General features: G+C 32.8%; 1 protein-coding gene across 2 annotated transcripts in view; it reads left to right on the top strand.

Moving 5' to 3' along the window:
- LOC115447122 overlaps window positions 1–15,924 on the top strand; it is a 46,005-nt gene that overhangs the window by 17,966 nt on the left and 12,115 nt on the right. For both annotated transcript variants that reach the window (XM_037441956.1, XM_030174054.2), the window contains exon 2: window positions 1,919–2,001. In XM_037441956.1, coding sequence (XP_037297853.1) covers window positions 1,919–2,001 — 83 coding nt within the window. The remainder of the gene's footprint in view (window positions 1–1,918; window positions 2,002–15,924) is intronic.

Raw genomic sequence — 15,924 nt, 5'->3', positions numbered from 1 at the left:
TAGAAGCAGGCACAAAATGTCAAACATATATACCAATAATTATTTAGTAATACTTTTTATTTTAGTCGTACGACCCGGATATATGTGCCAACATTTAATGTCATTTTATTTTTTTAAAAAATCCAATGACCTTATTTTTGCCACAGTCTCATTATAACATTTTTAACGATAATTACTATTAATTTAATTAATAAAAAACAAGAATTTACAGTGTTTCTATTTGTAGTACTAATGTCATTGTGTGACGTAAGCTTGCTTACAACCCTACAGCCTATACGAATACATTCAAAAGAATTGAAAACATATTTTCTTAATTCAAGACTTCCTCGGTGGCGAAGTTATACTATGCGCGTGCACTACCGCTCTGAAGTTTCGAGTTCGAATCCCAGGTTGGATATTGATATTTGGTTTTTCTTCTCCGTATACGCCGAGCCTGGTATTTGTACAATACGGCGATCGTTGCACCCTCCACATCCCTCTATCACATCAAGGAACGAAAAAAATGCAAAAAATGGTTATTCTCTTTTAGCGCCTCTGCCTACCTCTTCAGGGGCAAAGAAGTAATGTGTGTGTTTATTACCTCTACACTTCATTTCATTACTTGAATTAACTTTGATTAATCATTTTGTTTAAATGAACTTGACTTAAACCTAATCACACTAATTACCTAAAATCATGACAAGCAAATGTTTAATTAAGAAACTATTTGATTGCAATTCTTAGAAATTTAATTACCTCCCTAAATTACATAATATAGTATACTAGTTTCTACAAAATGCGCATATAGTCGTATTAACATAATATTAAAAAAAAAACAAGTAATTTATTATGCAACAGAAATTAATGAAATAGGTATAATAATATTCCGGATAAAATTTTGTTTATAGCAAAAAGCGACATCAATCGCGTCCTGTAGAATGCCTAAATGATCTCCGCAAATTATGGATTTCTTTGCAATCAAACTTTTAGATATGGGTAATAAAGGGCGGTGGATATGGAATTCCGAAAAACGCTACCCAAATGCTATAACTAAATTCGTTTTTCCACGCAATTAAATTAGCTAGGAAAAAGCCAAGCCACTCGCCAGACGGCAAACGAAACCATTGTGTAAACAATAGCAACACAATCTAAAACTTTGATCTCCTAAACAAAATGTTAGGCTCAAAATGCCTAACTACACTGACTACCAAATTTCTTCATAACTATTAATGTATTGTGTGTAACTTATTTCTAAGATTTTAGAAATGAAAGTGTTTAGTTAATTTTACAACAACCGTGGTAAGTGATAGCACAAAAGTAATTTTAACTCAAGTAGATTTTTTAAAATAAACTACAGTACATCTCACTCTGTGGCATGCAGGACATTTTGTATTGTCTTACCCTTACCTCCTTTTTCCTATCAACACAATCAAAGATGAGAAAAACGATAAAAAAGGGACTTTTGTGAATATATCGCTTAAAAACCAAAATCCTATTGCGAACATATAATAATATTAGTAACAAATATTATTATTTTTGCCGCTGTACTCATATATAAATTTGCATGCTGTAGTCTCCTATAATTGAAGAGGCACGTCACATTGTTAATTGTACCAATATTATGACATTGTATTTATTATACGCCGTGTATCCTTTGTTCGAGGTCCTTAAATAAATAAATAAATAAACAAGGAAAACTTTTATTAATATTAAACTATTTAAATATGATATGATAAATAGTTTAATTTTAATGTCTAACATTCACGTTAACATAAGAAATCATCATCATCAATCAATCAATCATCCCGTTTTTGTTTTAAATTTTAAACAATTGGCAAGTATGTCCAGTATGTATACATTTTTATGCTACACTTGACTACAATGTGAGATAATAATATTTAAAACTACGGCATTGTTAATTATTCTTATTATATTACAGAGTTCAGGTCATCTGGCATCATAGCAAACATTTCAAAGTTGTCTTCTTCGTGTTCGGCCCGACGCGACTCACGCCTTCTCAAGGTAACCGAATTATATCCTTAATAGTAATATGAAATTATAGTTAACCAATAAATTAGAAAAGTTAAAAAAAAAATAGAATTGACGTTTAAATATTATATACTGAAGTCTGAACTATTGATATCAACAAGAAATAAGTAATACAATTTTTAAACCGAAACTAAATTTATGAGTATTCGATCTGGCATCGGTGACTGCTGGCATATTGTGGAGGACCCAATATCTTTCTCCTTGAATGTTTGATGACTTTCTTAGTGTTTATATTGGAACTGTTTTAAAGCAGATATATACAAAGCACACAACATATTTACTAGCGGTTTATTATGGTGAGAATCAAAAGACTTTAGAGAATACAACATATTATTATAGCTAGCTGGTGCGAAGGGTCCATATAATTGGTTTTCTTCTGGTTTCACTTCTGTAATTGATGTAAGAAACTATAAAAATAAATATTTTGAGACAACCATACCGTCAGTTTTTAATAAATAATGATCTTATAAGCGCAATAAAATTATATATTTCCAATTAAGCAAAATTGACAAAGTTTAACATTAATAATATTTATTGTGATTAATAATAAATTTTGTAATATAACATATTTTATATATAAGTAAAGTACATAGTTTATGTCCCGCCAATTCGAATTAGGTATTTTCTGTAATGACTGTGTGTGTGTTGAATAAAGAGTAAATAAATAAGCAGTAGAAAAGTTTATTTAGGAGTCGGTTTTGGTGACGGCGGAAACAATAGGAAAGAAGTAATATCAAAGAGAACACAACATAATACAAATAACAGATTGCCTTGGTGGCGTAGTTATGTTACGATACGACTGCAGTGTTGAGGTCTCGGGTTCGATCCTCGGCTCGGGCAAAGTGATATTAGGTTTTTCTACTCAATATCAGCCCGGAGTCTGCAATTTGTGCCCAATATGGCTATAGATTCGGCCCTAAATATTCACGTCGCCCCGACGGAATACACACAACGCAAAGTGAGTGGCGTATATGTGTGTGTAAAGATGATAAATCCCAGTTAACAACCTTCTCATTTTTTTAAGAACATAAAATACATTTCAAACGGAGCTTTAGATTGCGGTTGACCATTAAATATATAAATAGACCCATTACTGACTGTGATTTTTTGTTTTGTTACTTTTTGTCGATATATCGTGGGACGAGGGCAGAAAATAATTTATTTGGTACCGTATGTCATATTTCCATAGTAGGTTCACCATTTTAGGTAAATTTTATTACCTTTAGAATTGTTATTAAGAAGTCAAAGCAACAAAACCAATCAGTTAATAGTAAAAAACATAAATAAAAGGGGTTATAAGCTTCATCTTATACACTCATTCGAATGTAGCTTTTGTCATACTTTTTACTACCTATAAAGTTCGTTGTTGAGAAAATATTTTACTTTTTGGTTTTTATTGTTTGTACAAAAAGTTTGGGTAATAAAGCTAACCCACGCCTGAAATTGCCGACAGCAAAAATTTTATTCTTCGACAAACTCTTGAATTTCATTAATTTAAATTCGAATAGTCCGAGCTCAAGTATTAAATGATATAATATAGAAAGGAAAAATCAGTCGAACAAGTTACATACCGACAGTTTTAATTCGTGTCAAATTTATGTCAAGAGAAAATATGATTGGCAGCTTTCAAGTGTGAACTTAAAGCGTGTGAAAAACTTGGGAACAACACTAATCTCAACTGTTGATTGTTTTAACTGTCTTTAAAACCATAAGAAATACAATTGAAACAAGTCCATGGCAAAGGGCACAAAACAATAACATTTAAAATAAATAATCTACAGCGCAGTTGTACAACATTTTAAAATACGTACAGTTGTACCACTTTTAATTAACAAGTAGCGAAGGGTGAAGTTTTCCAAAAGGTAACCCGACCCATAATATAGGTACTAATACGCATAAATGAGGTCTGCAAATCGTTTCTATAATAATTAAAGTTTACATAAATGATTAAAGGCTAGCCGGCAGAAATCGGATTATATGGATTATGGACCCTTCGCCACTGTTTTCTACTTATGATTTCTTACCCTTAGAAAACAAGACATGCAAATAACTAAAGTAATATATTATTAAATTTTATTATATTATAATTCCGTAAAATTAAAGTCATTTGTATTCCTGGCGCTTCTTTGAAGTTGAAACCATGGAATTCTCCCGGCAGACAATATGATAACCTTTCATGAAAAACGATTAAGTACGTTTGTGTCGCAATATTATCAACGACAGTTCGCGTAATATATAATAATAAACTCTTTGATCTTTAGTAAAATCAAAATGACATCAAGGCAGATCCAAAGGCATTTTACTTGAACAATACATGTTATTTACTAGATATGTGATTACATATTATGTAACTGCTTAGGTCCTAATCATGTTCAGCTTACGTAAATCATACGGATACACACGTATCTATTTATGTTGATCTATACTATTACACTCCCTACTTCGATACGTTGTTTATGTTGTTAGTGTGTAATGTGCCATCATTTCTGTAGTTTAACTTTGTCTAATGAGTGAGTATTTGCTTGTTCATCAAGCCGACGAGATTTCGAACTACAGTCCTGTCCTCGAGTCATATAACTAAAGTTCCTTTACGGAGAGCATATGTGTGTACAATTTAATATGTATTTGAATAACTATACTAATTTTAAGGTAATGAAAGCGACTTCGTAAAAGTACCTACGTCATAAATATTATAAAACTTGAACAAATAGCGATTACGTGTTCAATTTTAGGTCCCGAATTTATTCTTAAATTTTCTTGGTATGTAGTAGAACTAAGTAATGTTAACTTTTCGAAACGCTATAACTAAAGCAGGGTTTTATCACTTTATGGAGTCCTAATATTTATTACCTATCTTCATTTTTCAATGCATCGGCATAGGGGAATGAGTGACTGTTGAGTCCTTTGGCACTTATTCACCAATTGTATATATTATTTTTGTATTGGAAAAACGTGTTTATGTAGTACACATTAACATGTTGCGCGTGAGTAATCACATATTTTCGCTGCCATGTTCACTATTGTACACATATTACCTATATTTACCAATTCTTTCCCATATAATATTATTGCTAGTTAATGTTCGTATGTATATATATATATATATACGTATTCTGTTATACGCGAAGATCAAGTTAGATTGAATATATTCCTCGTTATAAGACCTCGAACTTCATGCAGACGTACCTTGTAGTCGAAAGCTAGTCAGGAAACTAATTTACTGGTTTAATTAATAGCCATTAGAAATAACCTGCTTTAGTGAATAGCTCGTTACGCACAAATCGGATAATTAGGTTCCCCTCAGGTGTAGTTAGGGGTTCAGTGATCAAAGTTATTTGTGCTGTGACACCAGCTGAAATAATACACCTAATATTCAAACCATCCACAGTTTGTATTTGTGATTGTGTACAATGTCTTTCCAATCACTTAATGATAGTGACCCAAAGGAATCTAGTGACAGTGAGGAAGATTTGCTTATAAGAAGCAAAAAACGTACAAATCAGGTAAACGCAAAATGTATTTCTTTTATCTAATTTCTAAATAGCTGGTGGCGTATGGTGAAGTCATATAGATAGCGCTGAAATGATTTATGAACAATTGTAGCAGGAAAGGTTTTAACGCGGACAGAGCCGCGAGCATCACCTAGTGCTCAATGAAGAAAAATCTCGACGACTTTCATATAACCTACAAAAACTAAACATAGATTTCTCCGAGATTGATATTTTTAAACGTTTGTTTTTTTGTATTTTTAAGACAAAGAACTTTTTGTGAGACACGAGAAATATTTAAATTATTTTTACGTAGAAGACGTAGCCGTGAAAGGATTTATTTATTTGAACTAAAACCTTTGTAATGGATACAGCTATTTTATAAACCAAAAATAATTTAAAAAAGGAACAATCAAATTTGATCAGGGTGCAAAGACCTACGCTTTAAAAGAACACAAATGTTTTAAAGATGAACTTAGTGGGCGCTACCTCCTTTGTGTGCACTCTGCGTCTGTCAATCTAAATAGCCATTACCAACAAAACTTATTTACATAATTGCACATCCACCAACATAAAACAACTTATCACAATTTTCTGTAGTAACTAACATAATACGATTCCACCTACAACTTCACAAACAAATAAAAAGACAAAGGCGAAGTATTTTCGTTATACAGTTGCAAATTAAATCAACATGCGCAACACACGAACCGTGATATTAAAGTCCAATATCCATATAATATCAGGGAACGAATATGAAATATAAACTTTTCGATCCTCTATTGCTTGTTATTCTAAAAGTCAGCGCCAGAAACTAGAAAGTTAGTCAATGTGGCAATACTACTATAATAATTTGTAATAAACATGCATGACGCCACTTTATCCTCTGTTTACTAACTTACTAACTAAGATATAACTACATTTAAGAACTTTCAACATGTTTATTAGTAAATATGACGTTGTACCTATATGTAAGGCAATATAAATTATTTTGCTAAGCAAAATTATTAATCTTAATTGCATTTATGTGTGTACAATTAGCCACATATTTCAAGACGTAATATCTCGGAATATAGGTACCTATATTTTTGTGTCTTTAACAACAATGTTTTCACAAACTTCCAAAGTTGTAACATTATAGTTAAATCTATAAAAAATATACGGTTTTTATTTAATGAAAAAAAATATTTCGATTAAATAAATAAAAGTGATTTGAAATCAGAAATTTTTTCGGCTGTTTTATGTCTGACCGTACTTAAGTAACTAATTATATAAATCATCTTTATCATCATGCGAGTTATTTTTTACATTACCTACACTTATTACATAACACTATAGTTTATTTCTAATACTCAAATTCTTAGTATACCTACTAAACAGGCATTACTTCAAAATTATGTGATAATTTTTTAAAGATCCAAACACAACCTAAAACCTTGTTACAACTTGAAAAGCCTTAACAAGTTTTTACAAAATAGGTAACATGTCCCTAAATACACACAGTTTTCTAACCTTCCAAATGATATGAAAGAGTCCTGCGTATACACTCCGAACCCAAAACTTATAAGATTAAACGACTGTCCGAGCCTTTGACCTGATTAGTAACCACGCGCAGAAAGAATAACTTATTATGAAGTAAAATATAATACCAATGGAAAACTTCTTAAATAAGTAATGATGATAAACACAAAAACAGAAACGTCCAGTTCATCTATGCGGGCCATTATTACATTGGTAAGTACAAGATATAAAATGCAGGGTAACATAGGCGTAACTAGAGGGGGGCCGAGTGGGCCGTGCCACCAAGGACGGTGATCAGCCTGTGGTCCTTGAAGTAGCCTTATACTGCTACTACTTATTTATAACACCAACAAATTTATCAATATTAATTTATAAGGACATGGAAACCGTTTTTTTATATTGTAATGTGTAATGGCAACCAATATCTATAGTTTTGTGATAATAACTTCAAAGTTTTGACCTAAACTTGAAAAATAACACAAATTCCCATGGTCTCAATTTTAGGTACTTATAAGATATATCGGTCCATGATCGCACCAGTTGCTCGTATTCAGTGATGGCGGTAACCAGAATCTGAATGTCTTTACCCGAAGTTTAATCGCGGTAATTAATATTTAACTCCAGCATTTCTGATTGTTCTCTGATCAATATTCTATTTATAGATTACAAATTCTACGTAAAATATAATGAAAGTCACAAGCGAATACTCACACGTCGGTGAACCAAGGCGTGATTTGGAAACTCACGCAATTATTATTATGACGGTTACTATAAGTTTGCCTATCATCTAGGCACCTAGTACACCACGGCAGAAGTTGTAATATTATTCGGGTACGATTTATGTATGAACCCTCGGCACAATCTCATATAAAGTTTATAAATAAACACAACAGTCTCTACCAATTAGGTTCCGTCGTTCGTTAATAAAGAAACTACTTTCGGTTTTATAAGTTTATACGGTTCAAGAACATACTATACAAATAAATTCATCCTCACTGATTTGGTCTTTTGTGTCCAAGAATCTACAGATATATTTCTTGTTCCAGTTAGAGGGGACACTATTAGACACTTTTTCCAAAATGCATTAAATTTGTTCAATTTTAAGCTTGTGTTGTATGTAAATACGAGAAAAGCTAGAGTAATGTATTGTGTTTTAGAAAAAAATTGAAATTATTATATTTAATGAGCATCATACTTTTAACGTTATTTTTTTTTACCTTTGACTTAATGCGCTCCTTTTATGGGTTTCGAACATTATTGGTGCAGTTTAGGACTCATCATTAAGAAACTAATTTAAGCGATTATAGAAATTTGTTGGCAATACTTAATAACGTTATAAATCATGTAAATTAAAATTTAGGATAACTATAACAAAAGATTTTTTTTGTAAAGTGGTTTCAGGAGCGTCGAAATCCGGGATTTTCCGTTCTCTTTTCCTCTTGTTACGTATGTAGGTAAAAGTCGAAAATTTTGTGGGAGTCCATTAGAACATGTATAAAAGTGTCCCTTTAACAATGTGCAATATGAAATATTTTAGTTGGTACCTAAAAAATACTTACATGGTAATAGGTTTTAAAAGTAATCTTGTACATGGAAAGATACCTAAACTTACTCAAGGCATTTAGATACTATTTTAAGGTTACTTATGTTTGAGAGGAAAGATATGTAGAGATACCACGCGAAATCCCAAATTGAATATAAATCAATTGGACGACATTACGTTAAAGATGACATTTAACAGTAACAATTGATAATACAGTCACGTAAAAAAATAATTTCAGGTTAGAAATCATCATCGATTTTGGAATCATATCCTTTGTCACAATCTGGCCCTGTTCTATGCCCCTTTCTCTCCTATATAATTTTACGTAACATTAGGTCCACCCTCGATTCCGCAACGTGACCAAAGTTCTATATTCAAAACGGTGTCTGGCGATCATATTTCTTTAGAAATAAGTAAATTTTTTTCTATCAAAAAAGGTTATAACTTTATCGATTAGTTATAAGTTATAATATACTGTCGTTATTAATATATTTTTTAATTTAATATAAAAAGTGACCTAATAAGAAAAAATATTCACAAAAATACTCACAGATCTTTTTTATAGGAGAAAACACATCAGCGAATGATAAGTGATCAGGTGGCTTTTAAATATCTACAATACCAGAAGAATCGTTGGTACGTTGCTAACCTTTTAGATAGGAATAGGCTATTTCCTTGAAGGTGTGGTCAGTCAGTCAGTAATAAATATGGAACGTCCTCCTCACAACGTATACATACGTTTGGGGCTATCCTAAATCTTAACGATCACCGTATCTCTCGTCACCACAAGCCCACAGGGTGCGCTCGCTCATAAATCATTATGGCATTTATTGACATAGTCACTGTTACAAGAACTTGCAGTCAGCGGAGTGGCACAATAATTGTAACCTTTGTTACGTAATCTAAGAAAAATGTAAACGATGCTTTAAGCAACATATAACATATAAACGTTCGTTTAATTTGTGCAATTAGCGTTTATTAAAAGAGAGCAGTAGATGGAGTTCTTATAATTCCAACCGATTGATAGATCTTTATATTTATATATTGCATCACGCTGTTTTCAATTTTAAGAGACAGACAGCAGTGTAGACGCCCACATTTCAACAACTATTTTACCTGCTATTAAAATTCACCCAACCAAAACGCCGCGATATAAGAAATCTTTTCGAAATATATGATACATGTAGAATATTTAAACATCATATTTCTATTATATGTTATCTTTACTTTGGTGGTGAAAAACTTTTTATAATTTGGATATTGTTTCTTTAATTTCATATTGATAATGCGTCTAAAATTGAAGATTCCATTTATCTCCTAAAATATGCATCGTTATAATTTGCAACTTTTAGAAAGGCAATTTAATAATGAAAGTTTTGGGTAGTTTCCAATCTAAAAAGCCAAAAATTTATTTGAAAAAATATATTCGTAAGTCTGCATATTCCCGCCTGTTACCGATGCGCCATAAAATATGGAAACGAATGCTCAATGCAGTTTGTTCGAGGAAGGGCCTTAATATGCAGACGAATTGTTGTCAAACCAAAACACCTAATATTACTTAACCCGATCCAGGGATTAAACCTCAGACTTCATTTAGGCAATCGTTCCGCATACGCAATTAATAAACGAGGCCGTCTTGCATTTTAATTTCATGTGAAATCCTTAATAGAATAGTTATAAAAAGACTTGTGAGAATGTCAGAAGCCTATAATACCACAGGTACTACGGATGATTTTGGCACGTAATATCTCAACCCAATATATTTCTGGATTAGGTCACGTTATCGTGTTACTGGAAAGGTGTTCGAGCGTATACTAGAAATTGTCAGAGTACCGCCGCGACGAATTGATTTTCTGGAAGATGTCGGATAGAGAAATTAATATGGCGATATGTCGAATATAATGCCTCTAGGCACGCAAAATTTTAAACAGTGTTAACGTCTCAAATGAACACATTCGAATAAACAACATAACTGAATAAAATACATATCACAGTATCTTTCCCAAATCAATATTACATATTAAATTAAATAGCCAAATAAATTCTCCAATTTCCACTTGACTACGTATGTCGTAAACCAAATACAGACAGGTAAATAGGTGTATGTGTTCGTTGTACAGGTAGGTAAAGAATATAAAGTATCAGGATAACACTGTCATACATATTAGCGGCACGAATATTCAGGGTTAGTTTACGACGTATTCACACACATGTTCCACAAAGATAGCATTCCTTTTTGTTATGTAGATACTTGACATTATTGCCTGCATTGTTCGACAGCAAGCATGTGATTTATGCAAATACTACAAAAGCCTCATGTTATTTTCAATGTCTATTCTTAGATATTATAGCATTATTCTCTTATAGCATTATATTTTAATGTAGTCGTGACTATAGCGGCTACTGAAACGGCGATACCCTAGTTGGGAGTAAGTGTAGTTCCACTGCTCGACAGGTACTTAGGTTCGAGACCCAAGGGCACACACTTCTGACTTTTCTAAAATTATGTGTGTATTCTTTGTGAATTATCGCTTTCTATAACAGTGAAAAAAATATTATGAGGATACCTATGTAAGAAGTGCTCTACAGGAATTTTGAGGTTATGTGAAGTTTGCCGATCCACACTAGGCCGGCGTGGTGGACTAAGGCGTAATCCCTCTCAGTAGTAGAGGAGGCCTGTGCCCAATAATGCTACTGTATACAATAGATGGCTGATATTATTATTATTATCAAAATTATATTATATAGTCTTCATTAAGCTCTGGTGGATTACATACAGCCATTCAAATAAGATCAATAAGAATTTCCCTAATATTGAAGAACAGCTCGAGAATTGACTCAAATTATGAAGCTTAATATTTAAGGTAAATACGATACCGATAAGTAAACATTCAAAGGTATGACTATGACACCCGTACTAAAAGTCAATATCTTATCTAATTTTGTACGTAATAAATTTGGGAGCAGAAGTCAAAGTTGTCTCAACTAAGTTATTAAACCTCTCGAAATGGATCTCAATAACACACTAATTACGAATTTTCTCATTTCTTTCCTAAGAGTTTTTAAGTTTAATCTTCATGTCACGACTATAATAAATATCCTCTCGTTTTGTTGTCACTAGGCAACCGTTGATCGTCCGCTCCACTCTCCACGCCCAAAAATTCTTTGGATATAGTAATGAATATACAGTAATCGCCTCAAGATATTTACGTTACTTTGTTAAGTCCCTCTATTGAAGTGGAACTCTCTTTCAATTGTTTCATCATCTCAGGATAAGTATTGCGTGTTTATTGTATTATTCCTTTCCAAGATAATCGTTTTTGAAACTATATTTTCCCACTTACTATCTTGTATTTAAAATGTTAGCCTAGATTGGAATGCGAAAAAACGACTATTCAGAGACTAATAACACTATTAATTCTAATGTGGAGTTGACATAGCTGTAACGACTTACAACTGAGCACATTGTACCGGACGAATGTTATAAAGTTCGTTTACAGTATCACATGAAAGTGAGTTTGGGTTATATCACTCTGTCACCTGACGACTATTAAATGAATCGAGTATGATTTAATAGGTTTAATTAGCACCAGATAGTTAATCGGCTTACTGCTCTATTAACAGGATAAAATAGACGAGATGCTAATGAATATATAAGTATTTATGAAAAATCCTACAACATTAATACTTTTTTTATTTGATTTAAAATGTAAGATCATTTTTTTTTCTATTTTTAAAACCAAGTCAATTATATAATATAATTACACTATAATTGTAATCTAAATGATAATATTATATTCTTCCAAGAAAAATTAACCAATATTGTAAGACGAAATGAATATAATATCGGAATTCCAGATATTCGTATCTGGTTTGCAGCAGCTGGACTGCACCGCACTGGATTCAATAAAGAAGTAAATATTACAATAAAAGTAGTTACATATTATATTATACATCACTATGCGATAGGTTACCCACAACCACCATTTATAAATTTCTTATCGATTTCTTATTATTTAAGTTGAAGTTTGCATCAATTACTTTTTGAAACAGTCGAATTACTTTTTTATTTAGGTACCTAATAAAGATTTTTTTACAGTTTATTACCGTATTGCGCCGTATTTTTTGAGCTCAATTATCTTCAAAGGTATTAGAATCAAAATTATTTCTTAGCTAATACACTATTAATAGGTAACTTCATTCCCGGGTCGACCCGTATGCGTCGAAGAAGGCCACCGCAGGTTTTGGTTGGTATGCCGGTGTGGGGTATACAGTGGATATTATTATAATATTAGGGACTCGGTCCAATGCTCGCTCTGATGATGCTATACTTCCGAGTGGCGACATTAAGCCGTGAGGCTCGGTGAAACCAACATAACCGTTCCACTCACCCTAGAAGTGATGGTAGCGATAACACGTTATTGGCCGCGAAAAAAAAGGTACCACTTCATTCATCGACATAGTAACTAAATCTATTATATAGTTTATAACACGATCTAAAGACGTTCGTACACAACGAAAAAGTTTTGTTCATAAAAAGATAAACCCGCAAGTTAATCATTAGTTAGTTGAGTGGCTCGCTTATCTGGGTATACATTATGTACCTGACTAGCGTTACAACGGACCAAAGCCCTTGGCCCATTAACTACCGCAGTACCACATTCCGAGAAGTGTATCCACCTTATAAAGTGAGGAAACGATTTTGGTTTACATTGAATCAATGCAATCAAGATAAATCATTTAGGAATGTAAATATTTTCTACGTTCTACTATTTGTACGTTGTTTCGTATGAGGCCAAGGTAAAGGTTACCTAGAAAGATAAGAAACTATTGTACCCGATTACATCCTTTGCACTTACACGATTTGGGCAGGAGACATTATGTTCTATATGATTATTACGATATATCGTCTCTAACATGGCGAGTGGTGTAAGGAATCACTGAAGCTAATTTCCAATTATTATCGCACTATCATAACAAATGCCTTCATAAAATACATTTTCTGTTCAGTATTAGCTTTGGTTTCATGAACAGGTATTCTAATGTTTGTAAGCCTCCGGCTACCTCACCGGACATCAGAAACAAAACAGTAAAGCTAACACTTCATTAACAATTATTTTACTTTCGTACACTACAAAGCAAATTAGTCTACAAATTAATGGAATAGCACGCATAATTTGTCATCAATAATGTTGCCCACAAAGCTATTAACATATTTTCAAAGTGATATAGATATTAAAGAACCGCCTACGGTTTCAGTGAAATAGTATCAAGTCTGTAATCTGTAAATCGATAACAATATTATTGTGAATATGAGAGTGCGTACTTACATATAATGTCTTTTTTATGTTACATTTTCAGGACTAAGGAAATGATAATGTTGGTTACCAAATTTCTATAAAACCTTATGTGATCCTCTATAATATGAAATCACTATGTGATACCTAAAAAGAAATACGAAAGTATTTATTTTTAAATATTGCTTGACTGGAAGCATCGTTTAATAAGTCAATAGTCCCATTATGCTACACTGTTTTAGATTTGATAAATTCTGTCCTAGTAGCTGTTTATAAAATTGAAATATGTTTGTTTTACCGGATATTTTTTCTACTTATAATATTTAACATCAAACTCAAATCCAACTTGTTCTGTACGAGTACACGCTTGCTTGTAGTACACATAATTTTACAACTTTCGTCGTTACAAGTTAGGTTAATTTATTATCAAATAATTGAAATTTATATTTCAAAACTAGGTAGGTCTTTATGAATAGGCACTGCTCCAATAAAGTTCTCAATATAATTACCACATATTTCATCTCGTAATTTTAAATTACCTCTAAATATTCGTTGGAACATATTTTAATTGAAATAACATATTAATGAACTTTATAGTTTGCCACGATTTCTCTTGTATCTTTTCATATTAATTCACTGCTGTAATCTGTACGCCAATGCCTTAATTAAATTGTTTTAGGATTCCGTAACAATATAATTACCTACCCACATATGTAGATATAGTACATATATGAGGTCAACTGAGTGGATGGAGCATAGGACGATAGGATGAGATACCGGGTGTCACTGTATTAAAATGATAATAACTAATGCCAGCACCACTTGGCCTATTTGAGCTACTACCGCGTTATATGTAACCTATATCAACTTCATATAAATCACATTAACCCGATATTGCTTCCGACAAATGTTTATTTATTTATGTAACAACCTCCACGAAGGATACACGGCATATAATAAATACAATGTCGTAGCATTTGTACAATTAGCAATGTGACGTGCCTCTTCAATTATAGGAGACCACAGCATTCAAATATATTAATACGTCAAATTAATACGTCCAGTGTAGTGATAGGATATACTGTACACACAAAATGTTCCCCGAATGCTATGAGTTGTCCTTCTTTATACGAGGCTTAAAAAGGGTGCTCACTTCCAGGTAGGCAACGGCTTGCTGTGCTTCTGGCATTGCAAAATCCATGAGCGACGGATGCTGCTTTCCATCAGGCAGACCGCTTGTTCGTTTGCCTATTAAGGCAATAAAAAAAATATATACTTGCTGCAGTCTTATAATTTCACCATGTCTTTCTGCTTATAATTATGAGTCGCTTTGGAAATTTTAGTTTTTAGTAATGGTCACGGGACCCTGCACTAAACACGACCTGACTGGTTTTATTGCTTATTTCATCTCGACCTCTTTACCAAGATTCCAAAGCCACTCTGAAGTGTGTACTTGATTTATGCTGTTTTATGGGGTATCGTGTCTTCGGCTACCCTGCGATGTTCAAACTTAATACCGTAGTATTAATAAAATGTCATCACTGTGTTATATACTGTCCCACTGCTGGGCATAGCCCTCCGCTATTACTGTAAGGGTTTACACATTATTCCACCACGCTGACCTAATGCGGCATGGCAGACTTTATACCTACCAAATTCTTATGGAGATCTTCTCTAGTATTCAGGTTTCCTCGTGTAATTTTCCTTCACATGTAACTTTGGAAGTAAGATGTGCGTGGTCTTGGGCTTATAACCTGCGGTCCTTAATCACAACAGTCCATTGTACTCCTAACTAGGCTATCGCCGCTTATATCAAAGTGAATTATGTAATGCCTTCGAATTTCGAAGTCAGTGTATATTAATGAAATTGCTGTACTAGCTTCTTATACTTAACCTTCCCTAATTTTAATATGAAGTTGGCCCAATAGAATTTCTCGTGCATTTTGCAGAAACGATATGTTTTATTTTTTGGCTCGTTTGCGTAACCCCGACAGGATCATCCAGTCGTGTAAGAAAAATCCGCACCTGGGAATGAAACCCTGGACCT

Source organism: Manduca sexta, chromosome 23 (genome assembly GCF_014839805.1).
Source record: "Manduca sexta isolate Smith_Timp_Sample1 chromosome 23, JHU_Msex_v1.0, whole genome shotgun sequence".
Taxonomy (NCBI): domain Eukaryota; kingdom Metazoa; phylum Arthropoda; class Insecta; order Lepidoptera; family Sphingidae; genus Manduca; species Manduca sexta.
This window is presented reverse-complemented; position numbering and strand designations above follow the sequence as displayed.